Below are 15,949 nucleotides of genomic sequence, written 5' to 3' on the forward strand. Positions count from 1 at the left end.
CTGTCCTCAGCAAGGAGGGACACTAATTTGCCAAGTGAAGTATCTTAGCAGTCTTTAAAGTTTAATTTTGAAGTACAGCTCTTTCTGTAACACAGGGAAAAGACAGGCAAGTGCAGCTCTGGCGGCAACAGCTAACTGGGATTTCAGATTAAAGATACAATCTGGTTTGGGCAGTATCTTCTTATCGTGCTTAGCTTTTTGTAATAAAGGGCTTTTAGATTTTAAAAGACATTCCACACCCAATTTTATCCTATTGATTTGCCACGGTTAACCACCCTGTAATAAGCCTCATAGTCTGTGTGAATAGGCACAAAGCACAATTATATTAATGTTGTTTACAACCAGTGGGCAAAGAATTATTTGCAAAATGTGAAAGAAGTCAAAATACCAAAATATTTCAAAGACATTTGAGTTTGGAAATGCCTTCATTAGACTATGAATAGAGTTCTTTGGAATAAAAAAAAGAAAAAAGAAGAATCAGAGTATTTTTTTTTTTGTTTGTTTTGTCATTTTATTGTTTGGGGTTCTTCTAATAGCTGATACTTTATACTTCAAGAGAGTTTTTTATTTTCAGAAGTAAAGCCTGGTAAATAAATACAATAATATTAAATAAAATAATTATTATTTTTTAAAAAAAGCAATAGCGATAACTTTCTTAGATGTCTTTTCACACAAAAAATGAACCTGGGTCCTCGGGTGTTTTGCAGTTAAAAAATACATCAATAACACAAGGTGTAACATCTACTATGCAGGCCAGTGGGATAAATAGAAACTTATTTTTCCTCCATCATATAAGCTTCTACGACATTTAGACAACTAAGCAGACCATGTACATTATAGTAAAAATAGACAAACCTTCAAGCAAAAATTAAGAGGAAATAAGGCAGTGCTTAACCAAAAAGTAGTGGCCGGCCGTCTCCATTGACAGTTCTGTCAGCAGGACTGGGCAAATGCCCAGCTCAGTGTTGTGGATAGGTTAATATCTTCACACTTTTTCCTTCCTCACAGCTGCCACATGCAGTGCTCTGAAACCTGATATTTTTCATCAAAAACGGATTCTTATTTTCTGTCTTAGTATACTAATCAATTTTACTGTGCAGAGCTTGGAGCATATTAACTGTCAGTTACTCTTAATTAATACTGAAGGCAGACAGAAAGAGAGAACAAAGTAATTGACGTTATTTAATACAAAATGCTTCTCCCAATTTTGTTTCCTTTATGGAAAACTCTTTTGGTTCCTGTTCAAGATTTAAGCACCATCCTGTTTTATGTTTTATTTCACAAGGTTGCTTGAATGGCAGTTTATTATTGAAGACAATAAATTAACTTCTCAAAGCCAAAGAGTTGCAGCAGTTCTGGCACAGGCTGTTTTTTCCCAGAAGAAACATTCTCAGGTCTGATTCATACAACTGTTGCCCTCTAACATAAGAAAATTAAAGAAAACCTCCTATATATCTTTTAAGATTCACATTAAATTTCTTTAGCATAGAAATTGGAATGCATTAAAGAAAACAGAGCAGCATTCATTGCAAAATAGATAATGAAAGCTTCCAGGCTAAAATACACTGCGTATTACTTCTGTGTAACAGTATAAATATTATGGCCTAGTATTAAAGGCTGATTTCAAAGAGATCACTGAAAGAGAGCAAACTTCTTTGATGTTTTATGCTTAAATTAAATATAACCAAAAAGGGATACAGGAGCATTGCTCTTGCTACAGTGAAATCAGCAAAGGCTTTGCAGCATGCTTCAGTAACAGCTGAATTAGATCAGGGCTTCACAAGGTTAATGTATAATAATTTATGTATACCAGTAGTGTGTGTGAGTACCTAAACAATAGGAATTTATAACATTTATGTTGTATAAACTTCATTTTATATATATATATATATATATATACATACACACCCCCTAGGAAGTCCACAGAGGTTCTGGTTTTCTAATCATAAATCTGACCGAAAAATAACTGAAGCTTGGGGGGTTTTGGTTGTTTTGTGTTTTTTTAATTTATTACTTTAAATTCCCAACATTTCAACATTAGCAGCAAAGAGAAAGTAAATCATCTCAGCCACTTCAGATAGGAGCTATTCCAGCATTTCTGCTCGGGCACTCATCTGCTGTGTTGGTTAGTAGCACATAGCATGTAAACAGCTTTTAGGAGAGATGGTGATACTAGATTAATTATGAGATGAATGTGATGTTCCTGGGTGACTTGTAGTCACAAGCTGTCACTTTTTGGCTGACCGAGAGTACAAAGAGAAGAGCTCAGGTTTGCATGTGATTTCTGTAGCCTGTGTCAATAGTGTTCTCCCAGAGACTTAGTTTACTAATATGCTTTTTCATTAAACTTTTCAAACGTATCACTTGGACTAATATTTAAAAATAAAAGGAGAGTTTAATTTCTTTTCCCCACAAATGGCAATCCTTTCTTGGAGCACAAATGAAGCTACTTTAGAAATAAAAATCCTTCTTCATACTCTACCCTTTCCACAGTTATATGTCATTTTCCTGTCTACAAACAGAAGATATTACCTTGGTAAAAGGGTTTTTATATTTTCTTATGTTACTGTGAAATAGAAGTGGCTTATTCAAATGAGGAATTATCCGCCTACCACATCATGGCTCCTACTTTCAACATACAAATGAAAACAGCTGTGCCTCCAGGCACTGCAAGATATTGATACACTCAAACTTATTATTATTATAGTGGTTAACAATGCCATGCAGAGAACACATTAGCAGGAGGTGTGGTGAGATATTACTGTAATATCTCTTGTAGTAAATACTATATGTCAAGGATTATTTTTCAGCTGGGCATTTGTCTATGTGCTCATGTAAAAACCTTTAAAGGGTTTCTGACTTGTTTTTTTCTTTTTTAAAGTTTGCATTTTCTTTTCTTCATTACACGAAAATAAGCTTTCCAGATCCTTTCCCCCCAGAATTGTATTCTTTCTGAGGAGAGGCTGGGAGCAGCACCGGGAGCACCGAGTCGTGTGACAGAGCAGCAGCATGCTCCCAGAGCAGGGGTGCATTTGCCTCATTCCCACCAGAGTTTCCTGGCTCTGCCAATGCTAATTCTTGTCCCTGCCTTTTTGCTTGCCCTGTGGACTTGCATTATGGTCCATACCATCTTTTCTCCTGCTTTTCATGCCCCAAAAGACCGTCTGTGCTCCTTGACCCCAGGCAAAGAGCTGTTCTCTTGGCAGCTTGGGGCAGGAGCAGGAGGGGTTTGGGACACAGGCACTCAGCACCCCGACACCACCATCTGCATAGGGCCCATGGCTGTTGGGGTCCCAAGTTATTGGGGACCCCCAGCACCCCTCCTTACAGGACCCCTGCTGGGATGCAGGGGATCCTGTTTGCAGGGATCATCCAACCAACCAGGACTTTGGTCAGTAAAGGGTATTTGAAGCCTAGTTGAGAAGAGCTGTCACAGGAAGGGTGCTGGGGAAGCAGGCACAGGCAGCATGGCACTGCCAGACTGTCACAGCATGTCCTGAAATCTCCACAAAATTGTGACACGATTTCTCTGCTAATTTAGAACTTTGCAACATGTTACTGAGGGCACTGATCTGGTGCTATAGCTGTTTCTGACAGGTTTTAGCATACATTTGAAATACACTTTTAAAAATATAGTTCTTTAACTTCAGTAAATAAAGAATTACATTTCCTTGGGAAACAGTTGCAGCTAGATGCTTGCAGTATAGCTAAAGGAATTAGTATGGCTGCCTACTGAAATTTAAAATATAGACCAATGTTCCTATGTGCACACTAGTCCTCAGAGACACCTTTGACATACTGTGGCACATTATCAAAACCAAACAACATTTAAATATCATGAAACAATATGATAACTTTCCCAGCTTTTGGAAATAATGACATAGAGCCTGGGGTTTAGGTGGTACATTTGCTAGACTATGTATGTTACTTGAAAAGAGCTGAACTTTACCTAACTAAATATTTATGGAGAGATGCATTGCGTGGGGGAAAGCAGAAATAAGCTCAGTATGCAATCTGTGGTTCCATAAGAAGCATATTTTCAGGATAAAAGAGTAACATACGCAGGAAGTGCGATGGCCAGCGCAGACCTCAGTCGTACCTGGTATTACTCTTGTGTTGTAAGTGCCAACTGTTTGTGATAGGACTGGATTCAGCAACTGAAAGCAGCTAGAACGAAATAGAAGCAAATGTTTTTGTAAAGAAGCCAGAACATATAATTGATTTTAAACAACAGTCTGAGACAACTCTCCCAGAAATATAGAGCGAGAGTTGTTAGTAAGAAATCAGTCTCACCAGAGAGGATCTGCCCTTTTATTCTTGCAAGTGCAAATATGAGAATTTTATTTTTTTAGCAGAAGTGACTGTCGGGGAGGAAAAAACATGGTCTCCTAAGCATGCAAAGCAGAGCTTCAAGGTGGATAACATGTCTTGAATTACTGGTGTTTGGAGAGCAAATGGAAAGCACACCACCATTCTGTTATTGGGAACAGTCCTTAGTGTATTTGATGCTTTCATTGATAACTTGGGTGAGCAAAGTATCCATTAAATTTGCAGCTGGTGCCAAGAGGAGAGGATTTACAAGTTCTCTGGAGGCAGCATGGGAATTCAGAGTAATCCTGACAAACCGGATCTGGCATAACCTGGATGCAATATTGAGGAGGATAAAATGAAATGGTAATACAGTTAATCCACTGGACAGTCAAAAGAAGCTAGTCTTTATTGTGTGGGAAGTCAGACTAGCTGAGCTCCAGAGATTCCTTCCAACCTGCATCTCTGGGCAATAGCTCTTCATGAAAGGGGTTGAGTGTAACAGAGAACCACAGGGCTGTGCTCTTATAAAGAAAAGCAATCCGACTGGGATTGCAAACAAACGCAACACAGAAAATGTGTAAAGAAAGGATCTGGGATGATCGCAGAGAAGACATGATAGCAGCAGCTACGGGAAGGTAAGAGAAGCCCTTCTATGTGTGCATTGGAAGACGGGTTTATGGTGCCAGCAGACAGCCACTATAGGCTTTAGAGGAGTTTTATAAAATTAAGGGGATTTGAGCAATTAATTATCCCTGGAGGTCATGAAATATCCACCAAAGAAGCTTCCTAAGAGCAGATTAAACAAATATGTCCCGAGTGGTTGAGTTCAGCATGATCCCGCTTCAGGAACTGGTCTAACCCTCCTCCTAAGATCACTTCCAATTTTATTTCTGTGATCACAACAAAGAACTGTTATCCAAGACAAAGCTACTGCATTTTGCCCCTTTATCTTATTCCTTTCTCAGTGAAAATTGCCTGGCAAGAGAGCATTTTGGCTTGAAAGTTTCAAAAGAGCAGAAGGACTCTCGGTAGGAGGCAAGCACTTAACTCCCATTAGCTTTGTAAACATCGGGGTTAGCAGCTCTGTGATAACATTTACATTTCACCTTCCAGCTAACTGTTAGGTTGGATAATTGTCCAGATAGTAGAGTTTAGCATTGCCAAACATGCAAAACTCACTTGGCAAAGCACATGTATACATTGGCTGATGTTTTATTTTCCTCTCTCAGTAGTGTAATGGAGGGCTTTAGAAATCGTTATTTGGGATAAGAAGGGTTTTACTTGCAGCTTATACATCTATTAAAGTAGCTTAAGGTTTTTAGTGCTCCCCATCATTAGCTGAACTTACTAGGAAGCATGATCTCTTTTTTTATCATTTGTAATCATTTGTAATTCCAGAACTCAGGAAAGAAAAAGTTTGGTGGTAGATGATTTCAGAGCTTAAATTATAAAGGTGAAGGGTTTTCTCCTTTCATCAATCTTTCCAAGCTTTTCTGACCAAGAAATTTGTTTTACTTAAGCAAAAAGAAAATACTTCTTGTGAAGCTGAAGGGAAAGTAAAGAGTTATTTAGTATCAGCCAGAAACAGTGTCCGGGTATAGGAAAAATTCCTGTGTTCTTTTTTTAACCAATGCTCCAGTCTTTGTTGGCATGTGTGCTGGATTTATTCAACAAGCAAAAGTGAACATAGACAGCATTACATAAAATATAATTATAATAATTATTATTATAATTAATATAAGTTGTGGAGATTGCTGAACTGTGTCTTTACTCCTACCAGTGTTCAAAATATGACATTATTATTTCCTTGTATTCATGAGGCTGGATTCTGTCCTCACATACAAACATGTAATTTTAATGAAGTACTGTCAAATGATGCATTTTTATTTGAAAATTAGGTCTACCCCTAATACCTTGCCAACTTCATCATCAAACAGTTGATTTGTATATTTTTAAGGCATTTTTATTTTCTTTTCTATTACAGCAGCAATTGTTTTGGATGAGTTTAGAGAAGGCAGCCCCATATGTTTCACATAAACAATACATTACAGGGAAGGGATGTTCACATTTCTGCATAACAGAATGGTTTTGTGCATAATTAGGAAATGGTTCTGTGTGATGTATTCAAGAGTCCTGGATTACAAATTTAAAGTTTGCTAACTGCTAGAAAAATTGATTCAGAAGCAGCTTTAGAAAAACCAGCATGCTACTGCACATACTCAAATCTAATACTGTACTAGTGCAGGGTGATGATACGTTTAGGATACTTGGGTATGTTAATGTCCTTGTCATTTTAATTTTGAAAGTTTAACACAGTAATACAGACAGCTTGGGGAAAAAATTTCCACATTTTGGAACAAAACTTATTAAAACTTTCTCATGCAAATCTTTTGACAGGTAGGTGTAATTATATGTAAAGGCAAATGTCTCAGGGGAGGGAATCAAAAATCTTAGAAGATATGCAAGATTCATGGAAGATGTAAGAAAAATTCTGCACTGCTATGAATGAGTCTTTTTTTTTTAAAGCATTCAAATTCACACCCTATGCAGCATTTCAAATATTTATGAGTATATAAATAGTTGCAACTCAGATAATCAATTTATTAGCCCAGATTGTAAAATTTATTTCTTAACTTTGAAAGGTGCTGGGCAGCATTTTGAAACCCTTAGTTTTTCCAGTTGAAAATCAAGCTCCAGGCTGTTGGTCTGTTCTAATAGATATGTTTTGTGGTCAGCCTTTTCATCACTCTTGTAGACAGGATTGCTCAAATAATCCAGCCATCTAGATACCTTACCTCTGACACTGTTCCTGGATGCTAAAAGCATGATAAAGATTACAGGGATAGCAGGTGGGCTGAATTGATTTATGGTGATATGACCTTGCCAGTGTTTGCAATCCCATTGTGAGTGCTGAGATATCAATGTACCATGTATCAATGTATCAATTTCAACTCCTGTCTCTCAGAGCTGTGTGAAAACTTGTCTGGACTACAGATTTCTTTGTCGAAACTGTGCGGCAGCACTCCTGCCTGTCATTATTTTAGCAAAGAAAGACCATTTCTGGCGTTCCTAGTGGTGCTGGTGTAGGCCAGCTGTACAGCGAGTGTTAAATAAATAATTGCAGAGGACAACTTCTGTTTACTTTTTACATTGCTGACCTTATAATCGGGAATGTTTTGCACGGGATAGAGCTAACTCCGTCTGACGCAGGCCAATTCCCTCAGCACTTGATGGAGAATGAGAGCTTCATTCAGCTGCTTTCAATCATCTTGTGGCAGAGACCCCCGACGAGCAGGGGGGGCTGCCTTTTGGTAACCTGAGGATGAGCTGAGGGTGGGAGGTGTGTGTGTCCACATGGGGAATGGCACCCACAAAATACCTTAGCTGAGTGCCATTGTCACCTTGTGTTTGCACTTTCCAGTAGGTTAATAAGTCTGTAGCAGGATTATTTACAAAATTATGTTATCAAATACATAAACATTGTGGTGGTAGAATAGAAAGAAAGAAAGAAACTTTCAAAGCTGTGCACACTGGCCTGGTGTATCTCTTGTGCCATGTATTTCACAGCAGAACAGAAATCCTCAAATCCGGGTGTCTCTCTAAAAGGTGCTTTATGTACAGCTCTTCTCCAACCTCCCGTCTGCATATCTGCTTTTCCCACCGACCCATGAACAAGCCCTTCCTTCTTTGCCTTGGTTTGATGATAAAATATTCTGTTTCTGCTGTGGGAGGATAAACTTTGCAACCCAAAACGCCCTGAAATCTGGAAATTCATAACAGACATGGATTTTGAAGGTTTGGCCATTCCCAAGCCTATAGGTGCATGGGAACAACTGTTCCCACTAACTCTGTCCCTTTCTAAGTGGATTGGAGGCTGTGGCTTCTTCATATAAAATCCATTTTTCTGCAGGTAAGGTTCCCTGCAGCCCCAGTCTTTCCCTGGTTTGGACTGCTGGCTTGAAATCCAGGGATGAAGCTGGCAAGCGCAGGGAGCTGGTGCTGCCCTGCTCTGTAGCAGGGTCCAAAGGCTGCTGGTCTGAAGTGGCCAGAGCACTCCCAGTGCAGCTGTGCAGGGCACCCCTGGCCTTGCCTTCCCCATACCCAGCAGCAGAGCCCAAGAGAGAGCGCAGAGCTGGGGAGAGCCAGCGCCCAGGGCATGCTCAGCTGGTGGTGTTCTGGCAGGGTGTGTGCTGGGCAGGTTCTTGGAAATAGTGCTCCAAAGTTGGTCAAAATATGAGGAGGCTGAGGCAGCTTCAGGGCTTGTGGCAGTATCAAGTGAGATGGTTTCTCTGGAGAGAGAGCCTGTGCCTGTGTCCAGCAGGTAGCCGCCAGATCTGGGAAGTGGCTGCAGCTGTCGGAATATGCACACTGCAGCACAGGCTTGCAGCAGAGTGGAATTAGATTGCTGGGAACAGCAGTCATCCGTGGCTCCTGAGCTGAAAACATTATATGCTGCTCGCTTTTTTTTGAGACTACTAGGCAGATCTTATTTGCATGCTTTGTAAAAGTTTTTAAAAGAGTTTTGCAGCTTACTTAAAGAACAAAAGGTATAACTAGCTATAAAATGAAACAGTTGTCAAAACTGTGGTAAATGCCAGAAAACATGCCATGAGTCAGGACATTCCAGATGCTGGTGGCACAATACAGCCTAGGCAGGGGGCCAGGCCATGTCTCCTGGTGGCAATGACAGTGCATGTGCCATTGTGGCATGCTGTACTTGTTGAGCCTCTCTCATCACCCAATGGGCTCCTCAGCATCTTTTATGGGTCCTCAGGATCTCCCGGGCCGGGGTTTGTGAGGCCCTTCATGTGGTTTTGACTGTACTTGCTCCCTGACTCTCATCCATAATCAAATTTACAGCAAACTGGGTTGTAAGTGAAAGTCAGAGAGTAAGTGATGGAAACCACATGGGAAAACAAAAGGCACCTCAGCTCTGAAGCTGAGCACTGGTGTCAGCCTGTGCTGGCAGGGAGTCGTGTCATTACATAATGATGCACTTATCTAAATGGCGTTTTGTGTTTTGGGAGACAGATGTGCCTTGCAGTTGCTAGTGGAAGTTAAATGTTAAATATGAAACCCATTCATTTTCTCTTAGTCATACTTTGAATTTAAGCAGATGTTTTCCTAATTTGTGGTTTTCAAATGTAGCATGCTGACAAGACATTTATCATTAACTACAGCTTCATCCATGCAGTTTAGCAAATTCGCCAATTATTAACAGTGAGGGTTGCATGGTGGTTGATGCATAGTTCCTGCTACTTTGAAAGGCCTCAATTGAAACTCAATACATTTTTACAATATAAATTAATTGAGCTTTGGACCACATCCCTGTTGTGTGAGTGCTCTCTGCTCTTACTGTCAGAATGAACAGCCATTTGTAATGCAATGAGTAGCTGTGCCGTCTGTGAGCAGAGGTGGTGGGAAGGGAAGCATAACGTTTTTCCAGTAGGAGCACGAAAATGATGGTTTGGTGGTGGTGCTGTGAACCGGTGAGATGTCTCAAAGGTGTTTCCCAAAGCAAGGAACCACCATATGCCTGAAAAAGTCGTCTCCTATTTTATCAGCTCTGGAATTGAAGCAGGCAATTCAGTCATTTATTCATCCCTTGTATGAGACTTGAAGGACAACACTCAGTGTACCTCTTATTTCTAGGATGTATAAAGACCTTGATTTTCACTGGCTGGCACTGCAGAAATTTTGCCTTACATTCCAGCTGAACAGGGAAAACTCTTCAAGGCAGTCTGTTTGTAGTTGCTTCTGGCAGATCATTCACTTTTTTCCTGCTCTGTATTTGCATTTGCTCAACAAGGAAACTATAGACTTTGTTACAGAACAGGCTGCCGTGCAGATCAATGACGTGAGAACTGTAAACAATTAAAATAAATGCTTGTGGAATATTTCATCTTGCTTTATGCAGGCAGATGTGCTAGGTGGGAAATACCTATGGGGCTGGCTTTAAAATCCCATCTGATGTCCTTTTCTTCACATCCCCCTGCTTTGTGGGAAAAAGGAATAATGGTGATATCACAAAGTCACTCTAAGTGATGTCTTAGCAGGGAGGCTGAAAGTTGCAAGAAGTGCAGAAAAGGGGAAAAATTGTTGATTTGGGGATGATGTGTGAGGGCCTGTGTGGCCTCCATTCCTGGTCTTCATTAGAAGCATAAATCCTATGGGTGCTTAAAATGAGCTGAAGGTCTGATCCAGGGGTTGATGAGGGATGAAATGAAGGTTTTAAAGCAAGGTCTTTGGCATAGTTGTCTACCAATTATCTTTTTGATTGAAAGAGATGCGGCAGCAGATGTGGAAGGGGAGATGGCTTGCTATGAATACATTCTCAATCACCCCTTTGCTTTCCCTGAGTTTGAATGCACTAAATCTCTGAAAGCGGCTGTGTATCCCATGCCAGGCTTTAACAGGAGGTGAGCATAGGTAGATGTGCGGCAAATTCGGCTAACCCAGATGCTGATCCTTTGCAGTGCTGCCAAGCTCCTGGAGAAGAGTCCGTTCTCTGTCGGTGCCCCAAGCCCCCTGCTCCCCTCGCCGGCGAGCCTGCAGCTGGCGCAGCTCCAGGCGCAGCTCACGCTCCATAGGCTGAAGTTGGCTCAGACCGCCGTCACCAACAACCCGGCCGCCGCTACCGTCCTCAACCAGGTGCTCTCCAAAGTGGCCATGTCCCAGCCGCTCTTCAACCAGCTGAGGCACCCCACGGTGATGAACGCGCCGCAGGGCCACGCCGCCGGCCCGCCCCAGGGGCCCGGCATTGCCGGCACCAGGTTCCCCTCCGGCGGCATTGCCTTTCCTGCCCAGAGCCCGGCCTTAGCCGCCCCGGGGGGAGGTCTGGGAGCCGTCCAAGCCCAGGCTCCCAATGCAATTGTCGTGAATCCCTTTGGAAATGTCATGGCTCCGACCTCCGGCCAGCAACCCGTGGTGGTGGGTCTCAACAAGGCAGGTGCTTCCACATCTACTGCTGCAGGGGGCTTTTATGAGTACAACAAGCAAAACGCCGTCACTGCCGCCTCTCAGGCGTTCGCCTCTGAGGGGGAACAGTCCAGCCAGCACGGCTTCCTCGCTGGTGGCACCCATACTGCCACCTCAGCTGCAGGGCCGCGCTACGAGAGTCACTTCGGGGCTCCCGGCCAGGTGCAGCATGAGGCGGCAGCGGCATTTCCCAAGGAGTCCTACGGGGCGGCGGCACAGCATGGGGCGGCACGGGCCTTCCCTAGCGACCCACACACAGGCTCCCATCCGAAAGGAGATCCCGGACCTGTCCTGCATGGCAGCAGTACAAGCAACCAGTGGGAAAATATCCCTAATTTCCCCAGCCAAAACAAGTCTGACCTCATGCCCGGCGACAGCCTGTGGCCGTCAGCGAGTCAGCAGCAGTATGAAATAAGAAACGAGCTGTACAACCCCGAAGAGCCGACACCTGACACAAAGTTCAGCACGGCCGCCCCCCCCGCCTTCGGCCGCCTCAACCACAGCGCACAGAGCTTCGGCAGCCCTTGCCTGAGGCAGAAGGAGGAGCGCAGTGGCGGCACGCCCGATCTGCCCACCCGCTCGCTGCTGCCGCACCAGCTAGGCGACCTCCGCGGCGTGGCCCCTCTCCACTTCCCCCACGTCTGCGCCCTGTGCGACAAGAAGATCTTCGATCTGAAGGTGAGTGGTTTGAGGGCGTCCCTGGGCAGGGTTGAGACCCTTGAACAGGCTGTCAGGTGACTGATCTGGCCACCAGCTCCTGCCACCCCTCACCGCCAGTGTCCATGACCACAGAGGTGCCCTGAGCGAAGCAGAAACAAAGGACCATACTTTTGCTGAGGGTATGGTACGTCTGTTTCATGGTAGTTACTGGGGCTTCGAGATCTGGTTTTGTTCCACATCTTGCCGTGGAAGATGGTGAGATTACAGCAATGATGTGAGAAACGTGAGGTCTGAGCCGAGGTCGTAGCTCACTTCATGGGCTCAGAGCGGGGTGGGGAGGAGCTTGAAGCTGATCCCCCAATACTCAAGCCAGCGTTGCAACCCCACGGCTGTAGTAGTTTCATCTGCTTCTCCCTTTCTGATCCCAAAGGCTTCCCCCTAACAGCCTCATGGAAGCAGCTTGCTTAAACGGACCAGCACATTCTTTTGATAAAATTATTTTAACTATTCCTCTGTAGGAATTTTTTCTTCCTGGTATCTCACAGGAAAATTTAGGGCTCAAGGTCCCCAGGGACTTTGACCTGAAAGCAAGAAGCTGCTCAGAACATGTGGTACAGACTGTGCTCTCTCTCATTTCTCTGTTCATACTGCCAAGGGAGCTCCAAATTCCGCCTCACCCTCAAGAAACAGCTTCCCAGTTTCCCAGGCAGTGCGTTGTCGGTCATGTTATATAGGTCAGATCTGGAGGAGGCCACTTAAGTGGCCCTCTGAGCCCCACAGCCATCCATGGTTGTTCTGGCTGCCTGGTGAGCCCTGCTCAACAAGTCCTCATGACCTTTTCTGTCACATCACAGGACCAGCACCTAACCACAAAGGCATGTGTTCTCATCCTGACGGTGGCCTGACAATAAAATTATAACAGCATGTATGTAGGAAGTAAAATGGCTAGCAAATTAAATAGTACCTGATCCCTACACACCCTGGGGATTTGGGATATTTCAATATATTTGCTTTCGTATTTACCTTTTACTCTTTTAGCAACTGCTTGCAAAAGGTTTTGCTTTGATTACTGCAGCTTTCAGGGCTGGGCTGAAGTAGCCCCTGTCTAGGGCAGGCTGGACATTTCTTTTTTTCATTAAACACTTTAAAAGGGCAGGGGAAATGTCATTGCAATGAGTTTTGGGGGATATGTCAGTTGGTGTTTGATGCACTGGCTCAATTGGATCATAGAAATGTAAATAGCTAAATGTACTTCAACAAATGTTGCTGATCTAGTGAAATAATAAGCACTGCCCTGGCTGCCCTGAACACTGAACACCTTCTTTATGGGCATTGCAGGAGTTGAGAGTGCTTAGCACCTTGCAGGATGAGGTCTTCAGCAAGAGTGGAATAACTTAATTACTAGAAATATACTGAATTTAAAAGCTAATACAGAGAAGGCTTCTGTATTAGAAGCCTTCCTTTTGTAAAGTAACTGATAATTTAACATTCAAATAATGAATCAGTAAATGCATTGGATGAAGGTGGCTTGGCTCCAACATCACACAGTTTGATCTTCAGCATCTCAGTATTGGTTTTAGAATAAGGTAAACTGAATGGAGGAATAATCTCTTGTAAATTTCTCTCAGGATTTTTCCTGTTTTCATTGTCTCTTTGTTTCAACATAGGACTGGGATCAGCACATTAAGGGAAGTCTTCACATCCAAAAATGTATGGCTTTTTCAGATAAGTAAGTATTATTTTAGAGTCACTCTTCAAACTGAATTGCTAACAGAGCATCTCTTACTTCAGTGGTTTTCCACCAGGAATTTCTGCCTAACAATTAAGTTTTAATATTTTTGGCACATTATGTATCTTCCTAAAGTTCTTTTCTTTCTTTTCCAGCACTGGTATCCGGTGTATGTTAAGCTCAGCAGATGGAACATTGCATTTATCAGCAAATAATGCAGCAGTTTTCAATCCATCTAGTATCGAAGGTGAATGGTTGTATATGCAATAGTTAAAAATACTTCTTTTAATTGGAAGGGAAACCAGTCTCTGTGGAGAACTGGGGTTTTTTAATGAAATGTTATAAAAGTTTCCAAGGAAAAATTTTGAGAAGTTGTGCACAAAAAGGCTAAAAGCCAATACTGTGCCTTTGGAAATACGAATTTATTTTTCTTTCAAACGGTAACTTCTTTTCATAGTACAAATAATTTGGTGTAGAGACTATGAAATTACTTACTATATAAATGAGGCATTGCTTACTGAGCACATTAATGCAATTAATATGACTCAAGATTTTAATGAAATACGTGTAATCCATTATTTAGATTATCCATCAAATGTTGGCACATCTTTTATCGCTACACCAGCAAGATCCTTTGGCCAGCCAGGTCCTACATTTTCTTCTCCTCCATCAGGGGTGAGTTCCTAAGCAAATTGATGTCTGTATTGAGATTCTTGTTGAAGCCACTTATACTTGAATTAAAACCTGAAGGCTTTAGTTTAGACAATAATCTGAACATTCAGTCTGTTTTTTCAACTTCCCTGCAGTTCTTTTATGCTTTTGATTTTGACCAAATATGAACTTAATTGTAGTTTTTGTTTTGTTTTGGTTTTTTCAGTCCTAAAAGTTGTTCACTTGTCAGGGTTATTTGGGGAGGTGGGTAAATAGGTTTGTGTGTGTTTTTCATTGACTTTTTTCCCCCATTGCCTGAGTCTTTTTGACCCAAGAAGGTCAGCTTGGAATGAAGATTTGGATTAGTTTTTAGTTACCTTCAGTACTGACCCCATCAAGCAACCTTCTTTCTCTCTGGTTATTTATTCATAGCAATTGCTCTCTGCCTCTCTCATGCTGAGGTCCTTCTCCCAAGTGGCAAAGATAGCGGTTGCAGCTTCACTGTTATTTGCCTGGAGGTCCCAGATCAGTTCATTATACTGGACTAACTTTTCCTTAGTTTATTTTAGTGTGGTATTTATATCCTCTGCTGTCACTGGTAGTCTTTCAACAAGTTTGCTTTGATGTGGAGCCTTCCATGGTTTAGGTTTATTAGTCCCTGCCCTGCATCCTGCATTCAACACAGGTCCCCAGTTATATTGCTCTAATGCACACTTGAATTCCTAGCTCTATAATCAAAAAATACCAGAAGAAAGAACCAACATTGAAAGGGCTTCTTACCCTGACAAAGCAGAAAGATTTTAAAAGGAAAAAAAAAGGAAAATAAAAGCAAATCATACTCATAATGAAAAGACAAAGTTGTTAGGGTTAAAATGAAACTGATCACATATCAGAAAGTTACAGCTAGAGCTGGACACACCAAAGACTTATGTTAGGGCATTCATGGAATAGCAGCAGTAATCCAGGGGTTCAAGTTTTCACCTTGTTAACTTTTGTGTATATATCTCTCCTGATGTGATCTCAGACACTCTGGAAGGCCAGGCTGAGTTGTGTCCCTCCAGTTCACATCAGGCACTGCTTGCAGAAAGGTCACCCAGATTTCCTTAATCCAACCAATTTTCTACCATGCAGTTTTACTATGCAAGAGGTCATTTGAAGGGGTTTCAGCTTCTGCCTGTCACAGACACTGTGAGTGCAGGCGAGCAAAGAGGAGAGTTGCTCATGACAGCTGCCTCCAAGGTCAAAGGTGGACTAGCAGTGGGTGCAGAGGAATGTTCCTTTTCATCATGTCTGTCAACTTTACAACAAATGAAATTACTGCTAATACCAGTGTCATTTCTCTTCAGAATCTGTCACTATTTATCATTTAAGCTGCCTGAAGAAATCCTCCTTCTGAATGACCTGCAGTATTTTGAGACATAAAAGAAACAATAACTTTGATTTTCCTGGACACTGTAAATCCCTTTTTTCTTCAGAGGCTCATTGGATGAACAGGGAGCTATATTAGAGGTGTTAAGACTGAGTTTGCCAGCTGTCATTCACTCTGCAACCCAGGTGGCTTGTAATTTATTACACCTTTGCACGGTAGTATTCACTTTCAGCTAAGCTGCTGCCATTTAA

At 42.2% G+C, this 15,949-nt stretch overlaps 1 protein-coding gene across 4 annotated transcripts in view; it reads left to right on the forward strand.

Moving 5' to 3' along the window:
• Positions 1-15,949, forward strand: part of RBM20 (RNA binding motif protein 20) — an 80,283-nt gene that overhangs the window by 42,165 nt on the left and 22,169 nt on the right. For 3 of the 4 annotated variants that reach the window (XM_042019300.1, XM_042019298.1, XM_042019299.1), the window contains exons 2-5: positions 10,788-11,967; positions 13,617-13,678; positions 13,834-13,925; positions 14,262-14,353. In XM_042019300.1, coding sequence (XP_041875234.1) covers positions 10,788-11,967; positions 13,617-13,678; positions 13,834-13,925; positions 14,262-14,353 — 1,426 coding nt within the window. Of the gene's footprint in view, positions 1-10,770; positions 11,968-13,616; positions 13,679-13,833; positions 13,926-14,261; positions 14,354-15,949 lie in introns of those variants that run through there. The other variant, XM_042019297.1, reaches the window with a different exon arrangement.

The sequence above is a fragment of the Corvus kubaryi genome, unplaced genomic scaffold (genome assembly GCF_017639235.1).
Source record: "Corvus kubaryi isolate FWS band 111438036 unplaced genomic scaffold, C.kubaryi_AGA036_p1.0 138, whole genome shotgun sequence".
Lineage (NCBI taxonomy): Eukaryota > Metazoa > Chordata > Aves > Passeriformes > Corvidae > Corvus > Corvus kubaryi.